Source organism: Pinus tabuliformis, chromosome X (genome assembly GCF_031772625.1).
Source record: "Pinus tabuliformis cultivar Carrire ecotype Pingquan chromosome X, CPIR1, whole genome shotgun sequence".
Taxonomy (NCBI): Eukaryota; Viridiplantae; Streptophyta; class Pinopsida; order Pinales; family Pinaceae; genus Pinus; species Pinus tabuliformis.
In genome coordinates, this window is record NC_142308.1 from 1,697,462,531 (window position 1) to 1,697,481,084 (window position 18,554).

Below are 18,554 nucleotides of genomic sequence, written 5' to 3' on the forward strand. Positions count from 1 at the left end.
AGAGGCTAACTTCTGCTTCCCAGTGAATAGTTGACAAGCTTGGCAACCTCTAACATACTTGTGCACATCAGCAAAAATAGAAGGCCAAAAATAACCAGCTCTCAAGATTTTGTGGGTAGTAGTCTTAGCAACATAATGCCCTCCACAAAATCCTGAATGAAACTCAGATAGAAGCTTTTTGGCTTCAACTTCATCAACACACCTAAGTATTACCCCCTCTGATTTCTCCAACCCAGACCATCCTTCATAATGCAATACTTAGTTGCTCTAAGCCTTAATGCTCTTCTCTTGTGGCCAACTAAATGGTTAGGACATGATAAATTTTGCAAATAATAAATAATGTCTTTATAACATTCAAGTTGACCCAATCTTTGAACTTCTAATGAAGCTAATTCCAAATCATTTTGACAAATCATTCATATTGCTTTCTTATTTCCTTCAATCAAAATTTTGGCCAATCCCTGGCCTTTCACAAGCTTAGTAGGTCTAATATCCAAATCATACTCTTGAATCTTCGAGACCCACCTAGCTCAAGTTCCTAAGCAATCAACTTGGACTAAAATATCCTTTACAGCAGAGTGGGGAACAAATGCAATTATCCGAGAATACCCTACATAAACTCTGAATTGTTTAAGGGACTTGACTAAAGCATAAGCTTGCTTCTCCATGGTGCCATACTTCAACTTAGACCCTTGAAGGGACCTACTCATAAAAGCAATAGGCCACTGATGCCCTTCATTATTCTTTTGAAGAAACACTCCAGCAATAGTATCTTTGAATGCAAAAGAGAAAATGAAAAACTCCTTTGAATAATCAGGGCTTACTAGAACAGGGGTTTTGACGATAGAATCCTTTATTTCCTGAAAACCTTTTCTATCCTCATTTCCCCAAACAAACTTAACATCTTTCTTTAAGAGGGTTTGGATGGGTTTGGCAATCTCAACATAATTTGGATTGAACCTTCTAAGAAAATTAGTCTTTCCTAAGAAGGATTGAAGGGTTTTAATATTATGAGGCAAAGGAATCTTTTGAATAGCCTCAACTCTTTCAAGGTCAATCTTGATCCCATCCTTTGAAATGATGTGACCAAGAAACTTCCCTTCAATCACTCCATAAATAGATTTAGCAGGATTTAAGGATATTCCATACTCTCTACACCTATCAAAAATTTTCCTTAGGTGGCCTATATGGGAAATTCCATTTTTAGAAAAACAGTTAAATCATCTTGATAGATCTCAATAAATTTCCCAATTAGACCCTTAACTTTATCATCCATCAAGTTCTCTCAAAGTTGTAATGTAGATGCAGCAACAGCCAGCTCATCAGCTTGTTTATTTGCTTCCCTAGGAATTGCTTGAAGGTCTAATGCATCAATATATTCCATACTACCCCAAACAGCATTTCGATACTTCTTTAATCTATCATTCTTGCATGCAAATTGATCCTTATTTTGAAAAATGACTAGATTAGAATCCCCCTTGATAGTAAGCAACTTTATCCTCGAGTCTTTTGCCAACTCAAGAACCAACAATAAAACCTCATACTCTGTTACATTGTTGGTTGCATCGAATTCCAATGTATAGGAAATCTTGAATATGTGACCAAGAGGGGAGGTAAGGACAATTCCAGCTCCCTTACCATACCTAGAATGGGCACCATCAAAATTCATGTGCCAAACTCCATCTTTCTTGCAATCCACCTCCTTATCCAAAGGAGGAAAAGAATTAGCCAAGATAGCAGAGTTTCCCAAGTTATCATATTCATACACAATTTCATTATGAGGCTCCTTGGGATTTTCTATATGAAACTTTCTCTCCAAATCCCTATCCAATCTAACCATGATGCCCTCACTATTAGGGATGGTAGCATAACTTAAATCCATTTGCAAACTACCCCCAATATCATCTCCCCACTTTCTAGACAATAACATCCCCCAAGCATTAGGCACATCAATCACCACAATATCCATGGTGATCATAATGTCAGGATGTACAGCCAAGTGGACTTGAAGATCTTTTATCAAACCAAAAACTTCAATGATCTTTGAATCCATTGCACAAATGTTGCGGCGGGGTCTATAAATCCTCAAATTTAACTGATCCATGACTTTCTTAGTCATGACACAAGATGATGCCCCAAAGTCAAACATACAATTGTGTAAAAGCATTCCATTGACCAACATAGTGATGAAAAAAGGTCAGTGGTCTTTGTTATCTCTACACATATCACTACTTTGCAGAGTGATAGGGGCACCCTCACATCTATCCTTAGAAATATTAGACATTTCTTTTCCATTGGGAGCATCAATGGCTTTCAACAATTTATATCTTTGGGAGGGAATCTTCATGATTTCAGTGACAAAAACTAAAATCTTAACATTATTTAACCATCCTCCCAAGTCAATATTCAACTTTGATGTGGGTGGAGTGAAAGTTTTACTGTGATTTCTTTCTTTATTCTTTCTCCTTTCCTTATCGTTGGCTATCTCTAAAGTCTGAGTTGATGAAGGCTTCTCTCCATATAACTCAGTGATCCTATCCAAATATTCAAAATTATTTATACTATAGGAGGATGGAGACTTTTTATTTACCTTCTCACTACTCTCCATAACTCCCATCCAATTTTCCAAGGACAAATCATGTTCTTTTCCAACTACATTGATTTGCTCACTTGTTCCCACCATATCTCCTTCTAGGATCCTTCTTGCATAAGGACAAGTGAGTTCATCATGTATGTCATCACAAGGTCTACAATAAGGCATGGAACCATCAAGAGTTTGTAGAGTCAAGTGGATTAGGTGGCCTATGGTCATTGGGAGGTCCTCTCTTTTTCCATCTATCATTTCCTCTATTTGGGAATCTCCCACCTTGATTTCTTTCTATGGCTACTAATCGATTTTGGATAGCATTCATTTGACTAGTGTGATTTGCCTCCATACTCTTGATGAGTAGGGTTAACTCCTTATAGGATCATCTATAGTCTTTTCTTTGGCCTTGCCTTTGGAATCATTCGGTTTCCATGGCCCTCTAGTGAAACCAGGAAGTTCAGACTTTCCTGATTGCTTTCTGGACCTTTCTAGTTTTAAGGCTTCAGTTTGAGCTACACCTAAATTCACAGGCTCCTTCCTTCTCAACTCATAAGCAGTGTCAACACCATAAGCATCGAAATATGAGCATCAAAGAAATTCATCAGGAGGTTTAACAGTAGCAGGCATGCTTTTTACTAATCCATTGAATCTCTTGTTAAAATCCTCCATGGTTTCATTCTCATTTTTCTTCATATTGCTAATGGCGTTGATCAAATGCCTATATTCCTTCTTCTCTCCAAACTTATCTAGAAATGCATAAAATCCTTCTGCTTCTTGCTATGTAGACTTCCTTGATGAATGATGGATTGGAGACCTTCTTGTCCTTGAAGTGATTGAGACTTCTAGGCTTGATGCTTCAACCTTGTAGATGGCCTTCCTTGATAAGTGTTTTTGAGTTGCCCTTTCCTTTACATGTCTTCTTAGCTTCAATCCCATGTTGAAGAATCTAGGGCAATCAGGTGTAGAGTGATTCTTCGAGACTAGATAACAATTTGTTAAGTCTTTTTACAATTTGTTTTTTCTTAGCTTAATCTTCTTCTCTTATTAATGCATGTGTCTGCTTCATCAAACTGCTATCAAAACATAAAACAAGAACATAAGATATTGGCTCTCTGCCAGGGCCAAAACCTCTCTCCTCTTGAGAGGAAAACCCTTCAGTAAGTTTTCTCTTATTGAAGCTTCTTTCTTGATCAATGCCAAACCCTAGACTCTTGACTAGAAGATCCTCCAAGCACAAGTCAACTCCTTCCCTTTTCTTTGCACTATGTTTCCCTGGCACATTGTCCACCTCCTTCAGACACTTCATTCCCCAACACTTTGTCCTTCTTCTGCCACTTAGTTCCTCCTTCCACTATAGGTAGAACTTCTAGAAGAGATACTTTTACTTAATGATATCCCTCACCTAAGGATACTCATTCCTTCTCTTCGAGCATCTGAGTTCCTTCTATGTATGGTGGTAGGCTTAATGTGACAATACTTTAGCCCTAATTCTCGCACGTGTGAGAGGTACCCTAGAGAATTAGGGTCCCTTTCCTTCGCTAGAGATATAGGCTTCTTCGCTTGACTTGGGAGGCCTTGTAGGCCTAGTTTCAAACCCATCCAACACTAATTCATGAATTGTTTGATCCTATTGTCATACCCGCAAGCATACCCTCCTCTTCTTCGCATGTGTGACTGTTTCTAGCCCTAGAAACAGCCCTCTTCACTTTGAACTTCTTCCTCCTTCATTCGCATGTCTTGGAGACCCTTTAGACTAGGCTGTCCCTTCTCTCTTTCAGCTACTTCACTACGTTGATTTCAGAGATATTTCAGTGCGTCATAATCAAGTGGACAACCTCCATATATAGAGGATTGCCCCTCCCTTTAGGCCGACTAGAAAACTGTTTGGAGGCCGACTTGTTGTCTTACTTTGGATGGCTTCTTTGGTGGTGTCACATGCTTGAAGGAGACTCTTTGATGGTTCTTTTGCATAGGAGGGGACATGACTTTGCTTGGAGGTGACTTCCTTGACACTTATACAATGTAACATACCCTTGAGGTCTTTAACATAATTCTTTTGACCTTTTGATTTACCTATAGCACTTTAACATGTGCTAGACCAACTTCAATGAGAAAGAAACTCATTGACATATATTATAAAAATAATATTTCTTTTTCTTGAATAAATACAAATATCAAAAGTGCATTTATGAAGATCGAAGCTAGTTACATTTCCTTCAACACTCCCTCTTAACTGGGGAGGTATTCATACAACATTACAAGGTGTTTGGCTATGTTTCAATCTTGAAGAATTCACACAAGAGAAACCAGATTTTCAATCCATCTGTTATAGCATCATATCAATCAGCATTGTCATAGCGCAAGGGCTTGACTAACAACACCATCTCTTCATGAGATCATGAGCTACAATGCTGACAAGACCAATGATTTATAGATACCTTCATCATTGTCTCTCAAGGTACATACCCACCCGGGTGTTCTCTGAGTATGACCTTCTAGGACTATCCTTATCTTGGGTTCCCAGCCCTCAAAGAATATCGATCCTCTTGCCTACTCTTGTCTTGGATGCCCTACACATCCTCAAAGAGTATCGGATGCCAGATGATTACCTAACCCTCCCACTCTTTCTTCCAAGTGAAAACAAGAATGTTGTGTCTATCACGTGTCTACATTTCCATTCATGGCCTTCATCTAGACTTACGATTGTTAGCCCTAGTCTAGTACATGACCCATGATATGGAAAAACACAAATGTCACTCCTCTGTAATCAGCAGTGATCCAAAACTCCCTCTCGATCAGGGACTTGTCAAAGCTCCCTCTTAACTAGGGACTCTTTCATTCATCAACAACTTCTTCGTGGGTCCTTCAACTGCTTGATCTCCTTTCTTGCTTGATGTTATGAAGTCTTTGTTCGAACTTCTTCTAGGTAGGGCACCATCCATTGATCACTTTCCTTCCTGGTTTGTCATGTCATTGCTTTCTTCGTGGAAAGCAGGGTTGCGGGGGAGCGCCCCCCCCCCTCGCTCCCACTCCCAATTCGCGCTCTGGGCAAGAGCGCACTCTCGAAAAAGCTCCCTCCCTAAAAAAAAACGCTCCCCGCCTTTTTAGGAGCGTTTAGGTTTTTTTGCAAAAAAAAATTGCAATAATATTCCAAATGCAAATTTTTTTCAAAGAAACAAATAAGTTTTGAGTGGGGCAGCCTAATGATCAAGCCTATGGCCCTAGCATTGATATGTGATTCATGGTAATGTTAAATTCTTAAAGTAAAAGTGACATTCTCCTTAATCTTCATTTTCATCCTTTTACTTAAATTTTTAACATTGCCATGAAATGAACCAGGATGTTTGAGAGCGGTTCCGACCTCATTAGATTTCACATGGAGAAAGAAGAATTTTAGATTTCATTAAAAATCCAGCATACTTATCGATTTTTCAGGATTTCAAGATTTCAAGATTGGGGGATTGCAATGTTTCCATTGAAATTTGTCATGTATTAGGGTATGGAACTCGTATTTAATAAAAAGCACCAATCCCTATATGTACCTTGATGTTAGTGACATTGGTTGTTGAACTCCTCTATCATGACCCTCCTAAAAATGTACGCATCACTCAAACAAAATCTTGACTTGACATGCTATGTTTTTTCTATCTTATGTTAATGCTTAGAGGGTGATATTAATGACAAAGATCCCTATACAGATCCAGAGGTAATGACAAAGATACCTTTGGATATTAATGCTTAGAGGGTGATATTAATGACAAAGATCCTGACTTTCCAACAAGACTAAAAAATTAGACATTTCTCGCGGTGGCAAGAGGCCCAAGCGTAAGCAATAGATAATAGATTTACTTGTCTTTTCTAGTTTCTACTAGTTTTTATAACTATTGACTCTTTCATATTTATTATGATATTTTTTTAAACAATATATGACAATTTAAGTTTGAAGTTGGCAATTATAACTTATTAGTAACGAATTATGAATATGGTGCTTCATGAAAGTTGAAAGTTGTTTCATTTCATTTCATTTTATAACATTTCATTTCATGTTAGATATTATTTGTTGTAATGGTTACACTTAGCTTACAAGTACAACTTCAGTGATCAATGATGATAAATGTTAAGACTGATGAATCATGAGACTCAATATGTTGTATGTTACTATGTTACTATCTTGTGGACGTGGTTGATGAAGATTATAACTTCTAGATGATTGTTGTTATATGGCTCAATCTATGTTTTTTATATCTAATTCATCATTCTACATGTTTTTGTTGACATATATGCATCAAAATATAAAAATATAACTATACATATATATATATATATATATATATATATATATATATATATAATGCTCTGGGATTCGCTCCCAACCGAGAGCTTCTAAAAATGTCACTCCCACTCCCAAGCAACCTTGGTGGAAAGTGTTTTTCTTGCCATACAACAGGTTTTCTTGTCATCTGCCTACTCCTTTGTCATTTGTCCATGCTTTGGAATACTCTTCTCGTGGATGCTTCGTTTAACTTGCTTGTTTACATGCTTCGACCTAGTAGCCCATCATGATTTCATCCTGATATTGCTTCAACATTGCTTTTTCTTTTGTTGGATGGCTTCTTCATCACGACATCTTTGTAGAGTAAAATCAAATATTTGCATGTTTCATATCTCCAAGGCCTTCATAGGTGTCAAGGGTCCTTTCTTCCTTTATCAGAGTTGCCCTACCTTCTTTCGGGAGATATCTTCAGAGTATCTTGTCATATAGTGATTCTCGGTGATCATGGTGTTCTTCACATGCTTGATCTCTTTCTTTGTTTGCTTCTTCTTAGATAGATAGGTCAACCATCTTATGCTTCTTGTGTGAGCATTTCTTCATTGCTTGCTTCCTGGACTAGTCAGCATTTCTTCTTGCTTCGTAGTCAGCGATCTTATACTACTTATGTGAGCATATTCTTTTGTTGACCTTCATTGCATTGTAGTACATGCCTTCGAGCATGTACTTGGTGAAATAGATTCTTTCATACTTGATCATGTTATAGAGATTCTTTCGCTACATGCAGGGGACTGTTGATTATGGTCAATACTACAAGCGGGGAGATTGGGTGAGGTTGGCAGGTTACATAGATTCAGATTGGGCAGGGTGTGCATTTGACAGGAAAAGCACTTCAAGGTGTTGCTTCGGATTGGATTCGACAGTTGTGTTGTGGTTCAGTCAAAAGCAAAAGTCAGTTGCTTTGCGCTCTTTTGAGGCTGAGTATATGGCTGCTAACCAGGCGAGTGGTGAGGCCATTTGGCTTCGCAAGTTGTTATATGGCCTATTTGATCAAGAATTGAGACCGATGGTTATTCACTGTGATAATCAAGTTGCATTAAACTCGTAGAGAATCCAGTGTTTCATGACAAGTCAAAACACATTGACATCAGATATCATTTCATCAGGGACTGTGTTCAGAAGGGCGCAGTGAAGCTGGAGTATATATCTACAAATGAGCAGGTGGTCGATGTTCTCACAAAGTCCTTGCCAAGAGGCAAGCATGTCCATTTTAGGGACAAGATGAGTGTGGTGAGAAACACTTTCCTCGGTAAAAGGGAGTGTTGATTTTTAATGTACCTTGGACAAGTGGTTTCCCATGGATTAGTCTCTACATAGGGAAAACTATCCAAAATAATTATTTTTCCTAAGTGTGACTTTATAAAGTGAAAGTGGCTTGATAAGTGCTAAAGTCAATGTTAAATTATAAAGTGAAAAGTGACTTTAGACATAAAGTACAATGTGGGTACTTTATTTAATGGCTGAGTTAAAAAATAGAAAGTGAGAATTAAATCCACATTTATTCTCATCCCTTAATCTAAATGAATCTGAGCCATTAGATCTTTGGGTTGCCCAAAAGTCATTTAAGGAAACAAAAGGGGGAAAAGAAAAGAGAGACTGCATTCATTCTTCATGAGTACGTTCGAGAAAGGAGGCTAAGAGCTGAAGAAAAGTTATAAGGAGAAATTTGTTGCAGCAAGCTGAAGGAGTGATTTTTGGGCAAAGCTGGGCACGAAAATCAAGGCATAGAAGTCAGCAGAAGGTACAATACGAACAGTATTCAATGTTGTGAGCTGCACACCGTTTGAGAGAAGTTTTTTAAAAAAAAATGAAAATTCATACAATCTGTACAGCAGTACAGAAATCTGTACAGTACAGTTCGTACAGTGTGTATCCATACAGTACATATTTTCAGCTTCAAGTGGGCATCGAAATCAAGGCAAAGTGGGCATGATTTTCAAGGAGATTTGGGCTGAAGAAATAAGTTGTATTTTGTTGTTTTGATTTGTCCGCAAATGTATTTTTCCTGAACTTGAAAGATAAATAAATTTGAAGAGCTCTCTAACAAGTTCTCCCTGAAGAAGATTGAAGGGATTTTCCCTGGGTCTAAGTTGACCAAAATTCCGTGTGTATTTTTATGTGTTGCTGGTTTGTTTATGTCCATATTTATTTTCTGCATGTGTTGACAGTCCCATATGTTTTAATCTGAAAAATTCATTTCCAAAATTCTATATGTTGAATGTATGTTTATGTGAAAGGGCATTTAATGGAATGGGAGTGATAAGATGAAATTAAAACCGGGTTGGTATTGCAGGAAACTTTTTAGTCATCAAATTTCAATAGAGTTGTTTGACCTGTGTTGACCGCAGGCTTGTTTGACCGCAAAGTTGATTGTTTTTTACTAGAGTTTTTGTGACTATTTTGGGATGACTTTGACCACTGTTGGAGGCCAAATTTGACTACCTTTGACTGAGCTTCAAAGGAGGTGTTTCACTATTCTTTTGACCAAAGTTGACTTTTCGGTTAGGGCTGAAGTTTGACTACAGCTGACTGCAGAATTTGACAATGCTGATTTGTCTTTGTATTGGGCTAGTCTATTTGACTTTTGCACCCTCTCTCTTTGCTGAACTATTGAATAATAATAAGAAGATTTGATCAAAGGGTGTTCCCCACATTGGGAATTTTTCCTTGGCATCCACCAAATCTGGCGTCCTCTTGTCTTGGCTTGTCTTTTGCATTTGTATAATGTCAGTGTTTTCAAAACTATCTTTAAAAACCAGTTACCGGTCTAACAGACCGGTTAGCAAGGCCACCGGTCTAAACCGGCCAGAAAACCCGGTTGGGAAGGCCATTTCGCCCTTTTTTTGCCCTAACCAGTGAAAACTGGCCGGTTTAGGACGGAACCAACCGGTTTGTATCAAACCGGACGGTTTTGTCCTAAACCAAACCGGCCGGTTCTGTCCTAAACCGGCCAATTTTAGGCACGCCCACTATAAAGTTATAAAAGCATATTTTACTGTGTTTTAGGGGTTTTGGGGGGAAACTAAGGGTGTTTCAACCCTAACAATGTTGGAAATTAATGGTGATGTTTAAGAATTTAATTTTCATTTCCTTTAAGAAAGTAAAAGTGACATTTCCTTTAATTTTCATTTTCATCCTTTTACTTAAATTTTTAACATTACCATGAAATGACTCAGGATGTTTGAGAGTGGTTTCAACCTCATTGGATTTCATATGGAGAAACTAGAATTTTAGATTTCACTCAAAATTCAGCAGACTTAATGGTTTTTAGGATTTCATGGTTTGGGGGTAAACAATGAATGCAATCGGAGATCCAAATGATGAGCAAAACTCCTAATCTAGATCCCATTGTGTTGGACGATATTGATCCAACATCAGAATGGGTGGAGGAGACTGAAGAACCTGTGTTTGAGGCTGATTTTGATATCGACATGGCTTTAGCAGGGGATGAAGCAGATTATGTGGTGGCATCAGAACCAGGATCAGTAGCGACATCAAGGAAAGGCAAAGAACCAATGGAAGGCTCTAGTCATGCAGGTCGACAAACTTGTGCTTCCATTAGGTCCACTTCTATTGTCATTGGTGGCATTGATACTGAGGTTGCAGATCAGGCTGAGGCATCCTCAGACTCTGAACCAGATGATGTCTATGTAGCTCCTGATGATGATCTTGTGTCTAGTAGTGGTGATGAACTTGATGATTGATCATGTGTACACTGTAGACTTGTAGTAGGCCAATGGCCTCATAGCTTGCAGCATTGTTTTTAGACTTTATAGGCCATTTAGAGCCTCATTTCTTATGTATTTTGCTATTTTGTCGATGATATGTATTGCACTCAGTGCCATTTTGATATATTCACCTTTACATGGTATATAAATGAGCAAACTTTGTATATTTTGTCTCTGTTGGCTTGGAATCATGGTTTTACATCTTAAAAATAGTTTGTTTCATTAAAAATTAATTATTTAATGTATTTTTTTAAAACCAGTTCGTTTAGACCAGACCAATCCTGGTTAGACCAGTTCTGGTCGGTAAACCGATTCATTAGGTGGACCGGTCTGGTCATCGGTTCTGGTTTTAAAAACATTGGTTCTATCTACATTTATTGTCAATGTGATTAATGGTTAATGTGATTGCTACTGGAAATAATTCGTTTTGTTATTGGGTTGCTAAAGGAACATTGAAGTAAATTGTGCTAAGCATAGAACATGCCATTGTTATCTAAAATTAATAATCGCCCACTAGGGGTTGGGACAATCACGAGTTCCTTAATGATGCAAGGGGCTCACAAAAGGGGCCCCAGGAACCAGGGTGATGGCCATAATGATAGGGGTAGATCTCATGCTTGGCTTTTGCTCACGTGCTAAATTTTTATCTCTCGACCATCTTTTGCATTTTATGGTATATTTCTTGTCGTAAGTGGCCAAATTATGCTTTTAACTTTCTTTATCATTGCATCAACCTATGAAGCATCATTCCAGGCCCGACCCAAAGTGTGGACAATAGGAGGGGAGGTTAACTCCTTGTGGACCCAATGAACAAATGCGGACCTGGATGGGAAACATGTGAAAAAGGGTTATCATGAGCAAAAGGGAGTAATGTATGTGATGCCAGGAAGTGAGATCATCCAACCAAAATCAGGGTTTCCCACATAGTGCCACTCCTAAAGCCTACATCCAATAGGCGAGATCCCAAGGGACTAGGATACAAGGTTAACCACCAAATTTGACAAGGGGACAAGAGCATAGACCAAGCCCATTCTTTCCATCGAATCCCCCCACCAATCCATGCCCAGAGGTTTCCATGATCAATAAGCAAAAATACCAAACTACATAATGAAAACCATACCTTCGGGGTTGAAAGGCCCATCTTCAAAGATATGATCATAACAAATGGCGAGAGTACATAATGGTTGCCTCAGGTGGCAGAGATGGTGGCACATCAAGCTATCTAGTGGCTGCAAGGGGTTGTTGGCTATTAGCTGAAGACACTCGAGGAGAAAGATTTCTCCTATTGGTGTCACCCACAAGTGATGGGTAACATGCCCTACATCCCCCTCTCAAGGGCTAGATGGGTAGTGTGGCACTCTTTGTCTCCAGCATTAGGCTTCCAAGAGTTACTACAAGTCCTTTGTTGTCATCCTGAGGATGACCATCAACCTCAAGACTCTAGATCAAGCAACGTCCATCAATGTCAAGGACAACCTAGGGGTGTCATAGGTCCGATGGGTACAACATCACATAAATCCAACACCAAGCAAGAGGATCTCAGCGTTTCAACATATAAGGGTACTCTAAGGTGCCAATCCCAATGTTGCACAAAGCAGGGACGAAACGGAGATGTGCTTTGGAAGCCGGGAGACAGAAGCATCATTTTCCAAAACTCTAGGAAGCGAAGCGTCTCGAAATCATCTACTATATCTTGCATTTATATTTAAAAAACATCCGAAATACCAAATTAGTTGTAGAAGACATGAAAACATGCATATTCTTACATAAATCATGATAGATATGGCATCCATTGTACAACAATGATTAATTATTCCAGCATCAACCCTTTACAATCTAGATTCCTCTTCTCTTGTCTAGCCTTTGCCTCTACTTCAATTTTGTAGGGATTTTAGTCAACATTGCCTAATTTTGATCAAACAACTTAATCCAAGCCTTATAATTTGGTAAAGAAAGCTTAACATGCCTAATCAATGATTTTGACTTGAGTGAAGGGTACATAATTGCTAAGGCCATGACAAAGGAGTTCAACAATCAATAACACCAACACTGGGGTACATATAGGGCTTGTTGCTCTTGATTAAATGCCAATCACATGCCCTCATACTTGATATAATCCAATGAAACACCACAATCCCATTGATCCTGGAAACTGTTAAGTCTATTGAATTTTGAATGGGATATGAAATTCTATTTTCCCCATATGAAGTCTAATGAGGTTGGAACCACTCTCAAACATCCTGAGTCATTTCATGGTAATGTTAAAAATTTAAGTAAAAGAATGGAAATGAAAGATAAAGGAGAATGTCACTTTTACTTCAAGAATTTAACATTACCATTAGGGAGCATCTAGGGAGCATCAAGGGGCACCTTTGGGAGTATTCGGAAAGTCTAGTTTCTCACAGAACAGTTCAAAATTTCCAAAAACAAAAAAAAACAAAAAAATCCATGCAAAACCATCCACCTTCTCTCGGATCCACTCGTGATCCGCGGTGGATACACACCCGAACCTCCACAAATCTGCACCCGATCCTTTCCTGATCTGCGAATCGGGAAAGAGGAACCACAGATCGGGCAGTAGGAGCCACGGATCAAGCACCCATGAATCCAATTTTGCAAGAATCGCCAAAAAAAGGAGGAACCTCGGGATCCTATTTTCCGATCTGCAATTCCGCAGAAGGATCGGTGGCGGATCCGTACGGGACGCGGATCTGCCTTTGGATCCTTGTGGGGGGGGACAGTTCCTGCAACACTGGCCAATCCTCAAATGGAATCATCTAAGTGCCCAACTTTCTACTCTGAATCGGCAAAACTGCATCTACAAGATCATCAAGGCTCTCCAGAAGAAGCAACACGGCCTAGGCATCCTATGTAGAACTACCTAGCAAAACCATGTTAAGATCAAGTGATAACCACAAATCATTAGGGGAAATGACCATAAATGCACCATAGTGGAGCATGCTTAATTGTTAGGAGCATAATAACATTTCAAATTGAGATAACCTTCAAATATTTAACTAGACCAAATCTCGTAAAGAAATCCCTACTTGTGTTAGAGATGGCTAGATCGCCAACCCTATTAGGTGTTTTCAACTCGCAAGGGGAAGTGACAGATCCTAGGCCAAGCTTTCAATCCATAGGTGTTTGTGTTAATAGTGGCAATGGAGGGGAAAGATTTTAGGGCAAGATCCAAAGGCCATGGGACCAGTTGATGGACATCTATCATCCTAAGTGTATAGATGTGAGGAGGGTGCAATCATGTAGGCATGAGTTACCCCCTTTCTAGGCCTACTTTTTCCACCCATCTAGTGTGCATTTTACTTACTTTTGATAGTGCTTTAAATGGGAGCAAAGCTCAGGATCCCAACCTTGTTTTAATGATTTAGCATTTATTTATCCCTTAATGACAAGCCAATTTATCGCTCATCAGGGTTAGGACATGCAAAGCTCCCTTCACTATTGATGGAGCATCAAGTGCTCAAGGAACTGAATGACAGTAAATGAGGGGGGTAGAGCTTATTGTTGAAATTTGGGCAACTTCGGGATGAATTTCCCCAAAGAAAGAAAATTACCCCAAGGAGAATCCCCGCTACCCCAAAGAGAAACCATCTTGCTCCAAGAGAGAATTCAAATTGGATATCATATATTTATTATTAATGTTATTATTTGGAGTGTGTGTGTGTGTGTGTATTCCAGGTCTTTGCTGGCAATAACGCAAACCACCCAAAACTGATTGTTCATTGTCTAAAGAAACAACATTTAGTCAATGCCAATTCTAGATAAGTGTCAATCAAAAGAAGCTTCCAGTAGAAATAACCTGAGCCTTCAACTTGAGAAGTAAATTATCAACTGCTGAATTTGTGTAGGATGAGAGCAAAATGGATGCTCCACGTGCTAGAAGTGCTTTCACAGCATGTACCATGGTAGAAGTCTTCCCTGTTCCTGGCATTCCTAAAATGAGTGCATAGTCCTTTGCAGAAAGTATCTGAAGGCATGACAGTTCGTTAAAAAATATAATATGAGAATTATAGTTATGACAATCAGTATGTCTAGAACTAAGGGGGCACCATGATGTTACAACATAACAGTATATTCTAGGCAAAGTCTCAAATAATACAGGAACCTTAAGTATAGCACGGCGTTGATCATCATTCAGATCCGTTGAAGATCTGACATATGAAACTGCAGGGTCCTGACTAAGGATTGCTCCACTGTCAAATCTAGGAGGCTGAAAAACATATGTTCAATCTAAAGAATCAGAATGCCTAATTATGTACACCTGAACAAGATGAAATCTGTATCTGACTGCACATAAAATAACAAATCAAAACAAATTGGATATACTGGCAAAAAGTTTGGCTTCATTACCTGCAAGTCAACTATGAGTTGCCTGCGATGATCATCACGATTGTTTTTGACAAAGAGCTGTAGCAAATTGAACCTATAAACTCAACATGTAAATACCATATGTGAAGCCATCAGTATAACTATAATTTTTACACCTTTCTATGGACTGACAACTATTCAATGCACACAACTAATGTTATACTCCTGTTTACTTTAAGTATTCAAGATTCACTTTTGCAAAAGATTTCCTTCTTGTAATATCCACATCATTGCTTTTGCTGGTTCAGTGTAAGAACTTGTGGTTACAGAAAACGAACATCTCTTGAATTTTTCAAAAACACTTTTTAGTTTTATTTCTAGAAATACATCTTATAGAATCACTATGAGGAGCATATCTATGCCATTGAAATCCCAAGGCCTTGCACCAAGCATATAGGACACATGCATACACAAAAGAATGACCTTCTATATCTTTTTCTTCAATAATAGCTCATTTTCCTCTGATGCGTCAAATGTATCACGTTTTTACCTAAGCAAGCATATTTTTTCCGGAACATGAAACTTTTCTGAAATACCTCATAATTGCAAATGAAGAAGCAGTTTCATCTTTATCGATCCGCCACACCTGCCTGATCATTTCATGCTCTGTACTCCCTGGCAGTCTTAGTTGATGGGATAAATAAAGCTGGAGTAGGCAGAACAACGCTTTAATGTAGGTCTCGTGAACTTGTTCAAAATCATAAATCAAACATCGATGTAAATTACCGAAACAAAATTCAATTCACTGTAAGTATATAGAATAAATCTAAGCAGAAACAGATATTCAAATACTCATGAGAAAACAAACATTGGATGACCACCAAATTGAACATATTCATTTCTAAGCATATGACAGGACTAAAAGGGAACTTTAGGGATCATTACAGTCACAGAGGAATCCATAATTTCTGTAATGGCTCCACTTGCAACAGCTACACGTCCATCCTCTGTGCTTAGCACCTAAAGCAGATCAGAACGAAAAGATAATCGTGTGAATTCCATCTTAGACGATAATTACAACCACAGAATCTGAGAACAATTATAATTTAAAGAGGATAAGTTCATAAACATTGAAAATATAAGAGGAAGAATGATACAGCAAATCGTGAGTACTTCTATAAATCACAACTAGCATAGTTCTTAGTCCTGGATAATTTGTAAATTCTGTGCAAGTCACCTTCCATTCATATCAGAAAAGAATTAACAGTGCTATACTCGTATGAATGAAAACTAATCCTGCAAGCTTTTCAATTGCATGTGTAGGTGACTGACACGAGTTTGTAGAGTATCTTTTTGAACTCAAATTCTAGTACATGCAGAAAAGGAGCACACTTAATCTGCAGGCACAGAATGAAATAACTATTGCTGTCTATGAATCAAAAGTAATAGTTAAACAGTTGATGGATGATATATTATAGGTGACCTCAAATGATCTGTACTAGTATTGATCGCTTACATGATGGGGCGCAGGTGCCAAGGGAGGTAATTCCGAGGGTGTTGGTGCAGGTTTGGGAGAAGGTAGGACTATGCCTAGTGGTGGAGTTGGTGGTTTTGGCTCTGGTGGATTTGGAACATGTATAACATTGCCTCCCATTTCGAAAAGCCTTGTCCTTAAAGCTTATTGTTAATAACACATGTCATCTGTTTCTTTGTCTTGTAATCTATTTATATCTTTCGGAATTCTTCGATTTGTCATCTTAGATGATACAAGATGATAGGATCCTCTGAGTGATAAATAAAATTCTCGAACTGAGAAGGGATCTAATCATCCTAAATCAATCTAATGTGGAACCTTGCAATTACTTGATCAAGATGGGATACATTGTTATTGTAAGACTGGATTTTGCTGACATCATTTTTCTTCAAAACATAAGTCCCTTGACTGCGTAACTTAGGTTGCAGGTGTGCAGAATCAGGGAAGGAGTAACAAAGAAGCGTGTTACGTGGTTGTGCACAAACAGTATTGGAGAGAACCTTCACAGCGAAGGTATAACTGTAAGGTTTCCAAAAACCTAAGGATTATTGAAGGAAGCATAAAGGCGCGAGCGGAGATCAAGATCCGAACAAGTGAAGATCGTAAGGTGAAGGCAAATACATAGGCAGAAAGCCAAATGGGCTATTACACAATAACAAACAAAAGAGCATAGCGGTGCACAGGAACCGTTGGATCAGTCAAGTCAACGGACAAGGTTGTGTGTGATAGAAGGCTAAGATTAAGTTGCGCAAAGTAAAGTTAAGAAGATGAATGGCATAGATTAAACCCATGTGATAGAAGAAGGATGAAGTGGTATTCGACAAAGGGGTAAGCAGTTTCTCGCGCACCCTAAAGGTAAGCGGTCTTTTTAAAATTCACACGATTAAGCTTAGAGGCCGACACGTAGCAAACGATGGAGAGAGAAAACCACTTTTCTCGCGTGCTCTCTACCTGATATAGGTCACGCACGATTCCACGCAAGATGCGCGATAACTGTTGGATCAAGCAGATTGATCAACAATGGAGATCAGCCAAGCTGGTTGGCGATCAGATGACGCAACAACCGTTGGATTGGGCAGAGCAGATCAATGGTAGAGATCGTCCGGGTTAGTTGATGATCAGGTGACACGGTAACTGTCGGATCGAAGAATGAGAACGACAATAGAGATTAAACGCGCTAAAGAGAGCATCGATGTATGTGCAAAGGTTTGTGAAAAGGCGGAAAGGTAAGGTTTAAGTGTGGAATATGAAATATTTCTATTATATGGAAATTATAATAGAAATAAGCGGGATTAATGTATTTCGGGTTAAGTTAAGAATTAACCAAAGTTTATGAAGGGTTGTGTAAGGTTCCGCTTAAAGGTTTATCAAAGGTTTAGACTTTGGACAACTAAGTCAAACATTTCCGCATAGAGTTTGCTTAAGGAGCCTTAACATTGATTAAGTGAAGGTTCCTCTAAGTATGGAATTTTGAGAATTCCTGGGACACACATAGTGTGACATGCAACTGTATTTGCATAATGTGGGTATATGCGGCTTAGGTTGCATCATTATGGTATGTGCAGCTTAGGTTGGCATCAATAAGACACCTTGCAAGACAATTTATAAGAGATTAGTGCCTTTAAATATAAATTACAAGAGATATAAGCTCAAGAAGAAATCAAAATACTTGCAAATGAAATATGATCTTCAAGTTACAACAATAGCAAGCTGCAGGACAAGTGTTAGTGAATTAGAACCACAATAGATTATATACCAATTTGAGATATGAGCAACAAGATGAAAATAGACCTTGCAATAAGATGAAACTTGTACATAAAGAGAGATGCTCAAGTATGATATAATATTTGAAGGGAAATTAATAATGAGCATAAAAATGAAATATACAAGTACAAGAAAATGAGATGCTTGCAAATAAATGATGAGCTTATAATCCAAATTGTTCAATAACTAATGGCATGCAAAATGAGCAATGTTATGTGTGAGTGTGTGAAATCATGTGGTCTTGGTAAATTTTAATAAATGGCTATTCTAAGGTGTGATTTCCCC

The 18,554-nt window shown here is 38.4% G+C and overlaps 1 protein-coding gene across 2 annotated transcripts in view; it reads right to left on the reverse strand.

Annotated features, from left to right (window-relative positions):
- The window catches only part of EMB2411 (DNA replication helicase), a 268,500-nt gene that overhangs the window by 64,994 nt on the left and 184,952 nt on the right, over nt 1-18,554 (reverse strand). For both annotated transcript variants that reach the window (XR_016264083.1, XM_089446669.1), the window contains exons 20-24: nt 15,917-15,991; nt 15,568-15,677; nt 15,014-15,086; nt 14,769-14,873; nt 14,463-14,630 (exon numbers count right to left, since the gene is read on the reverse strand). Coding sequence is in view for 1 of the 2 variants with exons in the window: in XM_089446669.1 (XP_089302795.1) it covers nt 14,463-14,630; nt 14,769-14,873; nt 15,014-15,086; nt 15,568-15,677; nt 15,917-15,991 (531 nt within the window). In the remaining variant the exon portion in view is untranslated. The remainder of the gene's footprint in view (nt 1-14,462; nt 14,631-14,768; nt 14,874-15,013; nt 15,087-15,567; nt 15,678-15,916; nt 15,992-18,554) is intronic.